This window comes from Engraulis encrasicolus, chromosome 24, assembly GCF_034702125.1.
Source record: "Engraulis encrasicolus isolate BLACKSEA-1 chromosome 24, IST_EnEncr_1.0, whole genome shotgun sequence".
NCBI classification, from domain to species: Eukaryota; Metazoa; Chordata; class Actinopteri; order Clupeiformes; family Engraulidae; genus Engraulis; species Engraulis encrasicolus.
Genome location: NC_085880.1, coordinates 23147950 through 23165456, shown reverse-complemented (window position 1 = coordinate 23165456; position 17507 = coordinate 23147950). Strand labels below are relative to the sequence as shown.

Genomic DNA, 17507 nt, shown 5'->3' with positions numbered 1-17507 from the left:
TTCCAAGTGTATCAGCCTAATTAGTCACGCCCAGTGATTGGATACTCTTTATTAGTCACACTCAGTGATTGGATATTCCGTAGAGTTCACCAAAGAGTATCCAATCACTGGGCCTGACTAATTAGGCTGATACACTTGGAAGTGCACTGCACTAGGTTTTGAGAAACGCCCAATGACTACATAGCTGAATCTAATCTTAACTAATGTTCCTGATCTTGCCTCTAGAGGGCACTGCAGTGTGGACCTGGCCTGTAGTGCCCTACATAGTCACTGGAGGGAGCCCTTGCATACAGGTTGTAGGTTTGTCGTAATACAGTGCACAACAATCAAATGCTCTCTGTGTCTGTCAAACACATATTACGTCTCTCTGTCCCCTGGGTTCTCTCTCTCTCTCTCTCTCTCTCTCTCTCTCTCTCTCTCTCTCTCTCTCTCTCTCTCTCTCTCTCTCTCTCTCTCTCTCACACACACACACGCACACACACACACACACGCACACACACACACACACACACACACACACACACACACACACACACACACACACACACACACACAGGGTTGCCGCAGATAAGGGTAAAAGTCAGAGTTACAAGGTACCCAGGTGCCCAAAACATTAAAATCTTTTTAACACCTACAAAATATTGGCAAATGTTTTTTTTTTATTATTTCAGGGACATAAATCAGTTATTTTCTTTTGTCCTAACCTTTATTGAACACATGTATATTAACCAAATTATGTCATGCACACCCCATTACTACGGCCTGAAATGGTTTAGTCCACCTTCATGCAGTGAAAATACAACATTGTGTTTTCAAAATAATACAAGGCAACAATAACAATGTAACAAAAACAGCAACATCAACATCGATTGCTTAAAGGGACACTGTGTGAGTTTTTTAGTTGTTTATTTCCAGAATTCATGCTGCCCATTCACTAATGTTACCTTTTTCATGAATACTTACCACCACCATCAAATTCTAGGTATTCATTATGACTGGAAAAATTGCACTTTTCATACATGAAAAGGGGGATCTTCTCCATGGTCCGCCATTTTGAATTTCCAAAAATAGTCATTTTTAGCTGCAAAAATGACTGTACTTGGACCATACTAGAAAATATTAGTATATTGCTAAGTAAACTTTCATGTAAAGATAAAATTTGGCAACAGGCAGCGCAGTTTCAAGGAGCAGCATAGTTGCAGTACCTTTTTTGACCATTTCCTGCACAGTGTCCCTTTAATTAGCCTAATAATATTTAACTAGCAATGTATTCAACATTCAGAGTGATGGAACAAAAACAACATGTTTTTTTAAACCACATAGGCCCAGGGGTGTCGCCAGACATGTCTGTGGTTACATGCAATTAAACGTACTGACTGGACTGAGGTCCTCAGTCCTGAGGACATCATCCGAAAGGCCTGTGTTTGTGGCACCCACTTCATATCTGAAGTTATAGTGACTATCCATTTTCTTATCTCGGAAGAAACGCTGCAGTTTCTTTACAAATGTGCAGTATTCTGCTTCAACAATGCGCGCAACCCAATTACGTCACATCTGTGTACAAACAGTAAATATGAGAAGCTGTCGCCCAGTTGCTATCCATGGTGCTGAATTGCCATCCAGATCACGCCAGAGATATTCTAGAGTCTAGACAGGGATACGTCATTTTAACCCTTTGAGGAGTACCATTACAAATATGTGATTAGAATTTTGCCAAAATTTTGAGTTCTCATTATGATGTCATAATGACTTTGCGAGATTTTTTACACAGACTTTTATGAGAGCTGTAGAGTGTTCGAGTAAAATTCTAGAAGAACTGGGGAAAAGTCCTTACTCATCAAAGGGTTAATTATTTTCCGGTATATACTTTATGTCGGGTGAACGCCTCTTTAGGAGACCTTCGGTTAGGAGACCTTTGGAGTCCTGAGGTTGAGAATTAATTGAGTCCCCTTAGCGCTGTAGATGGTGGTAGCGCACTTCTTGTGCAAACACCACAAAAATAGAAGAAGGAGGAGGGGACAACGCCCCCTTCGGAGACCCGGCTTGAGCACACTGTTTTGCATTGGGTGGGCGTGTTTTGCGATATCTTGCTCTGATGGACTATTTTTGATCACGCCATACCTGGCACTCATCCAACCCACACACACACACACACACACACACACACACACACACACACACACACACACACACACACACACACACACACACACACACACACACACACACACACACACACACACATGCAGACAAACACAGACAAACTCTCTCTCTCTCTCTCTCTCTCTCTCTCTCTCTCTCTCACACCCACACCCACACCTGTTAATTATACAAGGTGAGAAACACAAAAAATGAATGACTGAGGTCTTGGAACTTGTTTGCATGATCATAAATAGGTCACATATGTCAGGTCTGTGGGCATTTCATGAATGGCATTTTAGGAATGTACTTACGGTAAAGTAGCACCCAAAACATCATCTCCTATGACTTCTCGGCACAGTGCTATTAACCTGCCAACAAACCCTCTCCCTTCTACTGCCTGTCGACGGGGTCAGGCCAGTTTTGAGGACCAAGCGCACAATGAAGGCTCTACATACACTCTTCATGAGGGGTGTCATTGTGGTGTTTCAGCATGAATAAAATGTTAATACGGGTGATGGTACTTTTATTTTGTTATTGGTGAACACTGTTTTTTCATTGGCTGTTCTCTGGGGTACAAAAGGTGCTGCGCCACACAGTCAAAAATATTCCTGTGTTGTCACAGTAACTTACTGGCTAATAATTGCATTAATTTCACAGTAGTTTACTGTGATCTTCCTCACAGTAGTTTACTGTGGTCACACCACAGTAAGTTACTGTCACCCTACCCACACTACCATGATCCCACCCCTCCATTCATCACCACAATAGAGGTAGCTTTACCATGTTATTGTGGCACCTCCCATTCCCCACCACGGCCGAGACAACTGTGGCATGGAACCACTACGTCACACCGCTCTATTGAGTTGATGGTCAGAACTATCCATAACAACTGAGAGACACAGGTATCTGCACTGTGTGAAATGTTGCCACCATTTGATATTTGCAGTTTCTTACATGATAGTACATTAAACAGTGTGCATCGAATATTCTGGGGGAGCGTAATTAAACAAAGCTGAAATTTCCTAATCAAGTAAACAACACAGCAAACAGGATACCTGCTACCATAATACCCACTAGCAACCAAATAGACTGCCTGAGCAGTCGCCTTCGACTGCTTAAGGTATATCCCCGAAACGCGACGCTTCCAGTCCCCCATCATTCCTACCACTCCCGTCCACCATTTTGTAAACGTATATGATACATACAGACGTGACATGACGTGCATAGGCTTAAAACCAAACGACTATTGTGAAAATGAAGCAAAAAATGGGGCAAATGGTAATAGGGTTTTAATGGTTCAGTGGATATACCACATTAGGTACAGTGTAATAACCAGTGTAACACCGCCATTTTTTAAACTTACATCATGTGTTTGTGCGTAAGTGGTAATACATGGTATTGCATATTGTTACACTGGTATTACACTATATTACATGGTATTGCATACTGTTACACTCGTTATTACACTGTACCTGATATTGCATATTGTTACACTGGTATTACACTAGTATTACATGGTATTAAATATTGTTACATTGGTTATTACACTGTACCTAATATGGTAGATTCACTGAAATGGTGAACCATTAAAATAAGGTGTTCAACCAGGCAAATCAATCCTCCCAGTCAGAAGTTATGGGCCAAATGAAAATTCCGCCATTTTGAAAGTGTTGTCTTCCAAACTCGAATCAGTTCATGAACCTACCCTAGAGCATTCACACACAAAATCTGGGACAAATCCATCCACCCGGTCAGTAGTTATGGGCCAAACAATAATTCGGCCATCTTGAATTCAGCCATCTTGAAAGTGTTGTCTTCCAAACTCGAATCAGTTCATGAACCTACCCTAGAGCATTCACACACCAAATCTGGGATAAATCCATCCACCCGGTCAGAAGTTATGGACTAAACAAAAATTCGGCCATCTTGAATTCAGCCATCTTGAAAGTGTTGACCTCCCAACTCGAAGCAGTTCATGAACCTACCCTAGAGCATTCACACACCAAATCTGGGACAAATCCATCCACCCGGTCAGAAGTTATGGACCAAACAAAAAATCGGCCATCTTGAATTCAGCCATCTTGAAAGTGTTGACCTCCAAACTCGAATCAGTTCATGAACCTGCCCTAGAGCATACACCCAAAAAATCTGGGACAAATCCAAACATCCGTTCAAAAGTTATCGCGTTAACACGAAAGACCTTACGCGGCGGACGCGGCGGACGCGGCGGACGCGGCGGACGCGGCGGACGCGGCGGCGCACGCAAAACCATTACATCCCTGACGCTCCGCGTTTCGGGGATATAAATAGCTAGCCAGCCAACAAACCAGTTCGCCAGCCAACCAAAAGAGTCAGTTGTCAGCTAGCCAGCCAAAGAGCCAGCTAACCAACAAACACTCAGTTGGTTAGCCAACAAACAAGTCAGTAGCTAGTCAGTTAACAAACCAGTCAGCCAGTCAACTTAAAGAGTCAGTTGTCAGTGAGCCGGCCAACAAACAGTCAGTTGGTCGGTCAGTCAGTTAACTCACTAACCAACAAGCCGGACAGAGAGCCAGCACTGTGCTGTGAAATTTAGGCAAGCAACTCAAGCATTATGACAGTCTGAGTTTATATAGAGGTGAAAGGGAACCATGTGACCAGAGTGATCAGAGTTTGGCAGCTGCAGGCAGTGATTCAATCATGTTGTGACAGTCCTTTGTACTCAAGTGTGGTCAGGGACTTATTCACAGATTGATTGGGCACTACCATTGTTCCTGGTTGATGGTAGGCAATAGGTGCATACGAGTTTGTTGCGAGCGTCGATGTTGCGAAAGGCACGTGAGCGAGAACTTGTTGTCACGATGTGGGTGTTATTAAATACAGCGCATTTACAGTCGGCCACAAATATGAACGAGACTATGAGCTCGCACCGGTTTGCTCTACTAACACACCACGTGTGAGGAGTGGAGGGACAGGCAGTGAGGAGGAGCTGAAGTGGGGACCTGCGCAAACTTGTGTAGAGGTGAGGTAGACCCATATACACACGTGAGTGAGTTGTTGACCAACCAGTTCATGGGCGCGTGACCTTGGAGGCAGTCCGCCGACGAGCGTTGAAGGGGATAAGCAACTGCAGAGGTTGCAAGATCTGACTGCAGTCGCATGCATCCCGCGATAGTTTGACACCATGTGACATGTCACCTCGTCAACGCAACATCGACGAAATTTCGAAGTTTGACAGGAAATCTAACCGTCATGCAGCATTTTCATCCAGGGTGCATTGCTGTCTACATGCGCATGTATGCGTTGACGACATCTCGATCGCACCTATTGTCAAGCATGTTGTGCACATCCAAGACAAAAGCATTAGCAGGTGCCAACTTAAAAAGTGTATGTGTAGCACACTGCTTGCAACTTAATTTATTGGAAGTATAACTAGCAACATTTCCTATCATAGACCTTCTTCTAATTAGGCCTGATAATTAGTGATTACAATCAATCATGGCCTGGAGCTATGATGTCACTACTCAAAGTGACATACAGATACTCAACATTGGTTACTGTCCCTAGGGCAGTGGTCACCAACCTTTTTATGCCCGAGATCCCTAACCTCTGCCTAGATGTCGGGCAAGATCTACCTCTTGAAGCTACCTGTCTCCTATTAGCAACATCCGAAAAGTGGAGAGGAAGAAATGAAAGGTTGACACAATGAAAGCCTATCTATGCATTTTCACATGAGTGTACTCACTTTTGTTGCCAGAGGTTAATATAGTCCTAAGGGCTGCAACTACTCTCTGTTGTGTCCAAGATTAATTTCTTTGGCGTTGTCCCGTGAAAAAAAATCTTAAAATCTGCAGAAATTTGAGGAGTGTACACTCACTTCTGTGATACACCAGCATTGTGAGTTCATGAAACCTATATTCAATTGTTGTGAGTGTGTTAGCTGAGAGGAGATGGAGCCTAAATGAAATATTTCCAGTGAAACACATGAAGAATTTGGTTCCAAAACGCTATAAATCCATTTTGACCGATTTCAGTAAAAAGGTGTTTTCCCAAGAAAGTAGTAGGCTGAAAACCACTGTTATCTGTTTCAAACTATCAAATACCATAATAAGGTTAAAATGACACGAACAATGCAAAATCAACATTTTAAAAACATTTAGTTTTTTTCCGCAAAACACAACAAATCCATGTCACGTTTTTTTTTATATATATATATCTTATATTGTAGTTTTTCTATAAAAAAAACCCTGAAAATGTGCAAAATGCAATAATAAATAACTGTTAATTGTACATCTGAATATAATAGTTTGACCATTAGGCCCAAGTGTGTAATGGAGTAGTGTAATGTAGTGTAGTGTAGTAGTAGGCCTGTAGTGTAATCCTATTGTATAGGCCTACCATCAAAACCATTCATTTTCACAGACTTTGTTCAATTATATCTCTCTCATATTTTTCATCCTCAAAGTAGGCTACAAGACATACTGGGCAGCTCAACAGGTCGGGTGCTATGATTTTTAGATTCCATATCTCATAGAACATTGCACTGTGATTGGGTCCGTGGAGATGTGGCATTTTGCGGGAAACCAGAAATGGTGTTTATGGCGCTTTGGAACAAAAGAGAGAAAGCAGGGCAGTATTACACGCCAGATAAGGCGTTTTGATGAAAACTGAATATTGGCTTTTCAAGAGTGGTCACATACGATTCTGATTCTGGCTCAAACTCATTTTTTTTTTTCAAAAATGGTGTTTATGGCATTTTGGAACCAAACTCTTCATATTTTTGACACTTCCCATCTGTGATGTGCCCACTCCCCATCTTGTGAAACTTTTGCCACACATTCCAGTCGTGATGTTGGAATGTTTGTGTCCTGCTCCATCATATCACCGCGTGTTTTTGACATTTCAGGAATGAAATAACCGCCCAATCTGGCAACACTGGATGGTAGGCCTATGCGTTACCAGGCACTCTAGTTCACCAATTTGTCCAGCAGATGGCCCCCACATATCAAGCAGTGTGAGAGTGAGCAGTGTGACATCACTGCTGTGGATGATCCTTTCCCCTCTCGTCTCCTCTCCTCTCCTCTCCCTTCTCTCCTCTCGGAGCTCATCAGAGCTGTTCATGTGACTGAGCTACAACTGACTGAGCTACAAACAATCTGACCACCAATTTGATTAAAGCTGAAACCACCTCCTCCTTCACTTGTAGGCCTACAGTAGGCCTACACTCACAACACACACACACACACACACACACACACACACACACACACACACACACACACACACACACACACACACACACACACACACACACACACACACACACACACACACACACACACACACAGAATATGTACACACACACAGGCATCCTCATCCTCATCCATTGTGCATCCATTTCCCCTGTTATGCAGAATGGCAATGACCAAGTTAAAGTGTTAAAAGGAAAGGCTGTGTGTAATATAGGTCTATATGAGGCTATACCCTCAAGTGAATATTGTTGTTTTTCACAGTTTTACCATATACCTAGGGATTACAACTTGGAATGATTACTATTGCAATTTGTCCCGGGTCAAACGCTAGATTGACTGGCCTACTAAGAGCTACTTTGATCCTCCTGAGACCCGGCCATTGGCGTTTGTCCACTGTAGTGGACAATACTTTGCTACATGTATCTCAAACAAACTTTATGCAACCTATTTCAATCTGGGATTACTGTAAACTAGACATTTAGGGCTTTACAGTGATACCACATTTGTGGGGGTGGGGCCTGTAAAACACCTGTAATCTGCTTCCAAAATGGCCGCCATTTCACAAGCCAGATTTGATGGCCACAGGTGAAGGAAGTGATCATATTTTGGAAAAAAATATGATTCCATGTGTCCAAATGAATTTGTTTCATAAATGTAACACCCTAAACAAAATATTAGTCAAGTTTCAGGATTATATTTTAATAACAACCCTTTCAAATCACACCTTCTTTTTCAATGTCCACTGTAGTGGACGTCGGGACTTACGACTTCTCATTTTTAACCAATTTCTACACTTTTGGGAAATATGGGGATGAGTGAGGTAAAAACGATTTTTCTCAGAATTTTTTTTCCCAAAAACTCAAACAAAGAGCTCTCATGAGATGAGGGGAACCAGTGCCAGGGCCAGGCAGTAGAATAGGGAGGTGAAAGGTCAGGCAAACATGTATCTGCCATTGAGTATCATGCACAGGAACACAACTGGCCTATGCCTACAACCCCTACTGCCAGAGATATATCCCTGAAACCCTTAAAATATCAGTTTAGCTAGTACAGGTATTGCCATGTTGACCATTTGATACCTCCAAAATCAATCAATCAATCAATCAATCAATCAATCAAGAGTTTATTGTCATTGTCAATTGTCAAAAAGGCAACGAAATTGTGTTTCGGGTACAATACTTAGTAGCAGCGTAAACTAATACAAAGTTTAGTACACCTGGGACGAACTGCGCTACTGCGCGCATCCACCTTCACAAATCTTGGTTTTAGACAAGTGTTAGACAACATTGGGTAAGGATGAGGAGAAAAAGATTCCATAGCTCCACATTGCAAACACAACATCAAGGTATAGACAAAAAACCTCATTATGGCTATAAGCAGTGGAGACGCAGACATTGTACAAAACCGGGGGGAGGGGGGGGGGGGGGGGGGGGGGGGGGGGGGGGGGGGGGGGGGGGGGGGGGGGGGGGGGGGGGGGGGGTGGGGGGGGGGGGGGGGGAGGGGGGTCAGAAAGCACGGAGGAGGCGTTGAAGAGAGGGGAGGGGTGGGCACTGGATAGCTTATCACCCCACTCTGAGCCATAGCTCAAACCGTCCCAGGGACGGCCTTGCACTGTCCCATAGCAAGTGAAAAACGTCTCCAGGTGCCTGTGGTAGTTGAGGGAGGCAGAGAGTCCAGACATTGCTTGTCCTCCAAGGAGAGATAAGAGTCCTGACCTTGGTCAGGTCGCTGCAGCTGCAGCTGGGGCGCCAAAGCAAAATAAGATTTATGTTTGGGTTATTGCAGACATTCCTTTTACGATTCTGCGGTAATTCTCATGTGACTGGCCACACGTTTCACGTACAGCAGAATTTCGAGCAACCTATCTCCCAAACCGATCGATTCCATCTGGCGATCGTGCGCGACAAGTCCATCAATGCGGCGATCAATCGCTTCAAGGTGGCGATGTTCGGCCACAATCACTTCAGTCAATTTGTCCATCTGGCGCTGACCTGCCACAAAACCCTCCAAAGCGCGATTCACGACCACATTCTGTGCTCGAATCTCACTGCCCAACCGGTCAATTGAGCCGGACAGCCTGGGGCCCCTGATGGCTGCCCATATCTTTGAGCAAATGCGGTACAGCAGTCCCAAGGATAATCCAATTCCCAAGGAACTTGCCACCAAGTAGCCGAAAGTGTAGACATCTTCTACGTCCTCAATGTTTAACGGAGCCAGACACATGACGTTCCACTTCCCCCACGAGTCCATCACATAGCCAGCCGCCGTCGTCCCATCAGGACAGTTGGGCTCCCCCGAACCCACTTTGATCTTCGAAAAGATGGTGTCAATTGCGTTGAAAGACCAGTTGACCAAATCCATTGTTAATTTCTTTTCAGGAGAACAGGACAGCGTGGAGTCTCAGCAGAAAATTAAAGTCAGACAAGACAGAGTGCAGCAGCCGGGGAAGAGATAGTGAGAGGAGGAGGGGAGAGGGGAGAGGGGAAGGGAGGGGAAAAGAGAGCTCAGGAGCTCTGAAGAAACACGTCCGCCTCCTCCGAGAGCAGAACAAGAAGAACAGAAAATGTATCCATGTTCCTATTATGCTGCTCTAACACTCAAGATATGGTCTAAATCTGTCCACCTGTTCTACGTTTAGGCTACCATACAAACAACAAGTCGGACATCTTGAAAGTCAGCCATCTTGAAAGTGTTGGCCTTTGGAATTAAATAATTTCCATTACCTATTATAGAATATTACCAAATAAGATTTTTTACAAATCTGTCCACCCATCCAATAATTATCTACCATGTTAATGCAAAATATCTAGATGCAGAGGATGCAGCAGACGTGGGACACAGGGTGGATACAGTGTCAACAGTCAAGGGAAAACCATAATTAATATTCCTGGCATTTTATTTTATGGCAATAATCATGGTACTGACCATGAAATATGGATGAGAAGCAATACCATCAAGATCTCCCATATTTATAATGCTTACTTGGTCTCCTCATGCGATCCAAGTCAAGGGATGAATTTAAAGGATACTCAGTAGACACCAAAACACACAAGCACACATCTACAATACATCATTATTAATTTCATATGTTATTTTCTTGAGTTATAAACCATAAAATCTTCCTTTGTCAGCTTTTTAAGCTCCTATGGAGCAGCTGTGGCCTAATTGGTCCACTGTAGCCTAGTGGTTAAAGAGTTGGTCTTGGGATTGGAAGCAGGGACGTGTTGATTGGCCTAATGTAGGCCTACCTGTAGTAAAAATGAAGAATGTGATCTCCTACACCCTTATCCATGGATCAAGCTTATTGAGAAATGCCCCACATTGTTCTATGAAGTTCATCCAATACTTTGTCAATAAATATGTGGGTCAGCAGCTGATAAGTGTAATGTAATGTAAATTTCAAATCCGGAAAGTAATATTTATTGAGGTTGTTCCATGACTCATTTGAAAGGATCCTTTTAAATCAAATTCACATTATGTGTTTTAATGATTTTAGCACTTTTAAAACTATTTTACTGTCTTAAATATAAACATATAGTCTAATTGAAAAGGGCAGTTCATAACGAAGTAATTCAGTAAATTAATGCATTAATTAACACAAATCTAGATGAACATAGTCCCGACGTCCACTACAGTGGACATGTCATAAAATAAATAGTAAATATTTTTTTGGGAAAAAAATGTTTTAGTCATGTTTTATTCCACCATAATAATCAAATTATGCAAAAATCCCAAAGCATTTTTTCCCCGGTTCTCAGGAGGATATGGTTTTTGTCTTGCTGAAAAAGGTCTCGAGCCCTCCAAACCACCTGGCGGCGCTGTGTAGTCAAAGAGCCTGCGTTTACCTTGGATGACAACTGAAGAAAATCGACAACAGTCAGTGACACTTGCCATAACATTTTGCACTGAGGTTAACGTAGGGCAATGGTAACTTTTCCACGTGTTATGAGAGTCTATGATTGAATGAAAACGTTGCCCTTTTAACACCATGAGGCTTTGTCGGGTTGTACGGAATGCAGTTAAATTCAGGTCGGCGTTTGACTTCGGTGAGAGAGAAGTCGCACATTGGTTCCCTGGACATATGGCAAAAGGTTGGTCAGAAGAACTCTAGTCTCCAGGGGTCCCGGGGGGATATACGCCTTCAACCCAAAATCATAGCTTGTACGTTGGGTGCTGTGATGTCGCTTCCTCGGTGGTGTTTCATGGTCCCTGTGTGTTGTTGTTTCTCGTGCCAGGGCTCAAACAGATGAAAGCGAATCTGAGGAGTGTCGACTGCATCATTGAGATCCACGACGCGAGAATATCCTTTTTTAACACAACGCTAGATGATGAGCTTTTGATTTTTGTATCTCCGTCTCTATGTGTATACCTCTTAACCTGGTCACATCCCTTTCTCCGGGAGGAACCCCTTGTTTCAGGAGTCGTTAGATGTCCGTCCACACCTGCTGGTCCTCAATAAGGTAGACCTGGCGGACGTGGCGCATAAACAGGTAGGCCAGTTGCCCCAATAGCTCCCAAGACACTCATGTAGGCCTAGCCCCCCCCCCCCCCCCCCCTTTGCAGCGTTTTGTTGTCCCAAAACCTTGGCCTACTACATTCACTTATTTGGAGTAGCCTGGGTTAAGACATTTCAAACAAAATGTAAACAGGCCATGCCACCATTAGCTGGCCAGGATCCTGGGGAAAAAGCAAGCAAGCAAGAAAGAAAAAAATATGTATCTTAAGGTGTTGACAAGACAATGGTAGTGTTACCAATTCAACTTCTGCATACCTTGAAATTGGCTGAAATATAACAATTCATGTGAAACTGGTCTGAGAGTCCACTGATTTCTCTACTTGTGTTCCCAGAGTATCCTCAAGCGGCTGGAGAAAGATGGGATAAAGAGTGTTGTTTTCACAGACTGTTTGAAGCAGCGAGATGACAATGTGAAAAAGGTGAATTGTATGTGTGTATGTTTGTGACCGGCCGCCTGTATTTCTCTGATGCATGTGTGTGTGCGTGTGCGTGTGTGTGTGTGTGTGTGTGTGTTGTCCTGAAGATGAGCTCAGGCTGTGCTTGTTGCAAGGTTATGTAAAGTGTGTGTGTGTGTGTGTGTGTGTGTGTGTGTGTGTGTGTGTGTGTGTGTGTGTGTGTGTGTGTGTGTGTGTGTGTGTGTGTGTGTGTGTGTGGTTGGGTTGGAGGCAGAGGCTGTGAGGGTGGGGGGTCTACTAAAGGGGAAATCTGAGTGCAATTTGTTGCTGTAATGCTAAATATGAAGTGTGTGTGTGTGTGTGTGTGTCCTGAAGATGAGATCTGGGTGTGTTTGTTGCTAGGTGTGTGTGTGTGTGTGTGTGTGTGTGTGTGTCAGTGTGTGTGTGTGTCATACTCACGTTATTGCGCTTCCCGTCCCGCAGATTTTGCCTCAGGTGCTGGAGCTGATTGAGAACCGCCCACGCTTCCACAGGAGTGAGGTAGGCTGCAATGTGTACCTCATTCCCATAGTGTCGCTAGGGCACCGTGTTGGCATGGCTGGATTATCCATAAGGGCCGGGCCGGCCGCACGGTGCCCGCGGGCACCACCAACCATTTTTGAACACTGAGGGGGAACCACAAGTGTGTGTGTGTTTGTGTGTACGTGTGTGTGCGTGTATCGGACAGGGGCTATGTGATGTTGATTGATAGTGTGTATCTACAGTGCGTATGTGTACAGGATAGGTCCTACTGCCTGATGGTGTGTGTGTGTGTGTGTGTGTGTGTGTGTGTGTGTGTGTGTGTGTGTGTGTGTGTGTGTGTGTGTGTGTGTGTGTGTGTGTGTGTGTGTGTGTGTGTGTGTGCAGGACAGGTCCTACTGCCTGATGGTGATCGGGGTCCCCAACGTGGGAAAGTCTTCCTTCATCAATGCCCTGCGCAGAACCAATCTCAAGAAAGGTGTGTTTCACATTCGGAGTGAATATTTTTGTTGTTGTTCTTGTTGTGTTTCGGTGCTATACAGTGTGTGGGTGCCTGTCTGTGTGCGTGCGTGCCTGCGTATGTCTGTGATATACATTGTGTGTGTGTGTGTTTGTGTGTGTGTGTGTGTGTGTGTGTGTGTGTGTGTGTGTGTGTGTGTTTAGGTAAAGCTTCACGAGTGGGTGCTGAACCAGGGATCACTAAAGCAGTCTTGACGAAAATTCAGGTTTGTTTTGTTTTCAAACTGTGTGTGTGTGTGTGTGTTCCTCAACTGTAACTGCAAACCCAACCCGGGTCCCGTGTGTGTATGTGTGTACAGCCGTGTTTGCATGTGTGTATTCCTCACCTGTGTGTGTGTGCGCTCGTGTGCGTGCTTGCACGTGCTTGTGTATTCCTCACCTGTAACAGTAAATAAAGCTCATTGTTGTGTGTGTGTGTGTGTATGTGTGTGTGTGTGTGTGTGTGAACACAGGTGTGTGAGCGGCCGGTGATGCACCTGTTGGACACGCCAGGTGTGCTGTCCCCGCGCATCGAGAGTGTGGAGACCGGGATGAAGCTCGCCCTGTGTGGTAACTAACACACACACACACACACACACACACACACACACACACACACACACACACACACACACACACACACACACACACACACACACACACACACATACGTCAACACACACCACATCATCATCTCCATGCCTACACAAACCCAATCCATGTCATCATAAACACACACACACATGTACACACACCACATCATCATATCCATGTCTACACGCACCCAATCCATGTCACACACACACACAGGCAGCTCTTTTAGGGGATTCAGGCCGACCAGAACGGAGCCTGTGTCGGTGCCCGCACCAGTTACGTTCGGCACTAAAGTGCTTATCTGAGAACCGCCCATGTTCATACCGGGCTCCAAACTTTTCCCGCATGTGACTCTGTTACCCGGATGAAACTGCTGACGCCCACGTTGTCGTCACGGTTCGCAGAGAAAAGCCTAGTATTTTGCGGTTCGCATTGCGAACCAACTTTCTGGTTTGCGACCGCAAATATCGGTGGCGTGAACACGACGGCCGATTCGCGATTAGGTGCGGGAACGGGCTCCAGCACGGGTCTCAGTCGGCCTCAACGCGCTATTTGTGGAAAACTTATTTTGATCTTTGTACAGGTTGTTGACTTTCTCTTTCACTTCAACACCATCAATTGAGCATTGCACTGTTGTGTGTGTGTGTGTGTGTGTGTGCGCGTGTGCGCGTGTGTGTTTTTTAAGGCACCATCCTGGACCACCTGGTTGGAGAGGATGTGATAGCGGACTACCTGTTGTTTACTCTCAACAGACTGGAACGGTTCAGGTAAGCAGCCAGACTCGATGTGTGTGAAAGGTGCAAATACACAGGTACACATACCTGAACACTGGTGTGTGTGTGTGTGTGTGTGTGTGTGTACTGTGTTTATCCGTGTGTCATCTGGGGCCTATACTACAAAGCTGGTTCAGGGTAAGTTAAGGTTAAGTTAAGCGGTAAATCATCTAATAGAAGAGCCTGGAGTCCTCATTTTCTTAAGAAAAGCTCTTGTATTAGATGATTTACCTCTTAACTTAACCATAACTTATCCTGAACCGGCTTTGTAGTATAGGCCCATGTGTGTTAGCGTTCACACAGTGTTGCAATATAGCTACAGTACATGGAGACGTGTGGTGCTGACTGTTTTGTATTGGGACTGTCAGATTATGTTGCGGTGTTGACCGGTGATGAACTGTTGTATGCTGTCAACTGTTGTGTTGTTGCTGACTGTGTTGTCCAGTTGTTGACTGTGTTGTGGTGTTGACTGTATTGTGTTGATGCCTGTGTTGCCATAGCTACGTGGAGAAGTACAGTCTGCCGGAGCCGAGTGACAACATTGAGGAGGTGCTGAAGCATATCGCCGTAAAGCTGGGCAAGACGCAGAGAGTCAAGGCCATCACGGGAATAGGTAATAATAATGATGATGATGATGATAAATAGAAATGCACTCAGAGAGTGCAGACCTCCGCCAATGAAGCTGTTTGGTAGAACACTTTACTATGTTACACCCTAATTTTTTCAAGTCTTTCTGTCTTGTTTTTCTGGAGTTACAAACTGGAATGTCAAAATTCGCCCTATCCCGCAAATGGTGAATAATCTTTTTTTTTTTTAAATCCTGGATCTGGATCGGACCAAAATTTAATCACTTGTTCCTTTTGTCATTTCTAACATCTCCACAAAGATTTCATCAAAATCTGTTCGTAACCTTTTGAGTTATCCTGCTGACAGACAGCAGTGGTCACTGTCTGCATGTCCAACTTGTTGTCCAAGTGCAACATCACCTTGGTCACCGTCTGCTTTGTCTACGTTTGTCGTCTAGGCAACATCACCATCAAAGTTCCGAACTACACGGCTGCAGCCTATGACTTCATCCGGGCCTTCAGGAAAGGGGAGCTGGGGAAAGTAATTCTGGACTGAGGAGAGAGAGAGAGAGAGAGAGAGAGAGAGAGAGAGAGAGAGAGAGAGAGAGGAGCTGGACTGGGGAGAGGAAGGTGTAACTGAGGTCATCTGCGTTTAGGGCTCGAACCCACAACCTGCCAGTCAACGCTCCAGTTAGGGCATAGGAGGCACAGCACTATACAGCTGAACTGAGCCAAAGGACTCCAGACCGATAGCTCAGCGCTACCGATACTGTATGAGGCTTCAGGGTTGAGGTTTACTGACGTCCTACTGCCAAACTGTACTAGTTGACATCCGTCACAGAGAGCTTGGTAGGGGGGAGTGGTGGGGAGCTGGACTGGGGAGGGGGTAGAGATTGGAGAGGGGGGGGGTGGTGGAGAGTCACTTTGGACTGAGGAGAGGGAGGGCATGGCAGGGGGAAATGGAGGAGATTCGAGGACATCAGAGGACCCAGATGGGCCCTACTGTGACAACCAGAAGCCCTCCTGTCAACAACCAGGAGTTGCGTTTCTGGACAGCGCCAATGCTAACTAAGTTAGCAGCTTACTTGTTTGCAAGCCCATTTCCCATTTGCAGCCTACTAAGTTGCTAACTCGTTGGCAGCGATGCTTTCAAGAGACAGGGTCCCTCTCATCAACAAGATGTGAGAAATCGGCAGTAAGACTGAACACCTCAAGAACCAGATTTTGATAACAACACTGGACACTTGCGTGTCTATCAGACAGGCCTCACTAGAGAAGTGTTTCATCCATTTATTTGGTGTAAACCTTAACTGTAAACACACTTCATTAATCTTAGCCTGGCTTTCTGAGTGTCTCTGTGTGTGTGTGTAGTTGCCATTCATTGTGTGTGTGTGTGTGTGTGTGTGTGTGTGTGTGTGTGTGTGTGTGTGTGTGTGTGTGTGTGTGTGTGTGTGTGTGTGTGTGTCTGAGTGTGTGTGTGTGTGTGTGTGTGTGTGTGTGTGTGTGTGTGTGTGTGTGTGTGTGTGTGTGTGTGTGTGTGTGTGTGTGTGTGTGTGTGTGTGTGTGGGGTTGCATTTGCAAGAAAAAAAGAGGTGGTTCATCAGCAATAAATTATTTTTTATATATATTGTTTGTTCATGCATTATTTGTTTTCTTCCTTGCACAGAATGTAAACAGATTGATGACATCTTGCTCAGTCATAATGAGGTTTATTGACAGCATAATAATCCTTACATTTAGGTCTATTGACGTGGTAACAATTCTGAATGTCATATTAAGTCTATTGACACGATTAATAATTCTTACTGACGTGGATCTAAATATGTCTACGTACAGAAATGGGAAATACAAACACTGTCATCATTAACAACAAGAAAAATCTTCAGCATATTAAAGAACAAGAACCACAAATGTACAAAACCACATTTCATTGGACAACAGTCAGATACAGAGGAAAACAACTGAAGACATCGGCTTGCCTTACTTTACATAGAAATTGAGATTCAGATTCTATCAAAATATCTCTTAATACAAATATTTGAATAATTTAATGAAATAGGTATACTGTATAGCCTTACTAAACATGTTCTCAAATTTTGAGATATCCTTATTCCTGCGTTTAAAATAATCATACAAATCTTGTGTAAGAAATGCCTGCTTACGTACGTCTTGCATGCATGTTATTCAAAAGGTATAGTTTAAAACTAATCTGTAGGTTTATGAAGTGTGTTAGATAGATGGCACAAGATGCTGAGACAAGAGTGAGCTAGATG

The 17507-nt window shown here is 44.2% G+C and overlaps 1 protein-coding gene across 1 annotated transcript; it reads left to right on the top strand.

Annotated features, from left to right (window-relative positions):
* Nucleotides 1-11245: 11245 nt before the first annotated feature.
* mtg1 (mitochondrial ribosome-associated GTPase 1) lies at nt 11246-16859 on the top strand. The gene is made up of 11 exons (XM_063191856.1): nt 11246-11464; nt 11609-11675; nt 11761-11863; nt 12222-12308; nt 12768-12824; nt 13191-13281; nt 13467-13528; nt 13775-13871; nt 14581-14662; nt 15169-15281; nt 15693-16859. The coding sequence occupies exons 1-11, from the start codon at nt 11362-11364 to the stop codon at nt 15788-15790; spliced, it is 960 nt and encodes a 319-aa protein (XP_063047926.1). The 5' UTR covers nt 11246-11361; the 3' UTR covers nt 15791-16859.
* The last annotated feature ends 648 nt before the right edge of the window (nt 16860-17507 follow it).

Bases quoted from the DNA above. Each gene is read 5' to 3' on its own strand.
- mtg1 (XM_063191856.1), top strand. From the start codon at position 11,362: ATGAGGCTTTGTCGGGTTGTACGGAATGCAGTTAAATTCAGGTCGGCG. The intron at 12,309-12,767 runs GTGAATTGTATG...CCCGTCCCGCAG, and splicing joins GAGATGACAATGTGAAAAAG to ATTTTGCCTCAGGTGCTGGA. The intron at 13,529-13,774 runs GTTTGTTTTGTT...GTGTGAACACAG, and splicing joins CAGTCTTGACGAAAATTCAG to GTGTGTGAGCGGCCGGTGAT.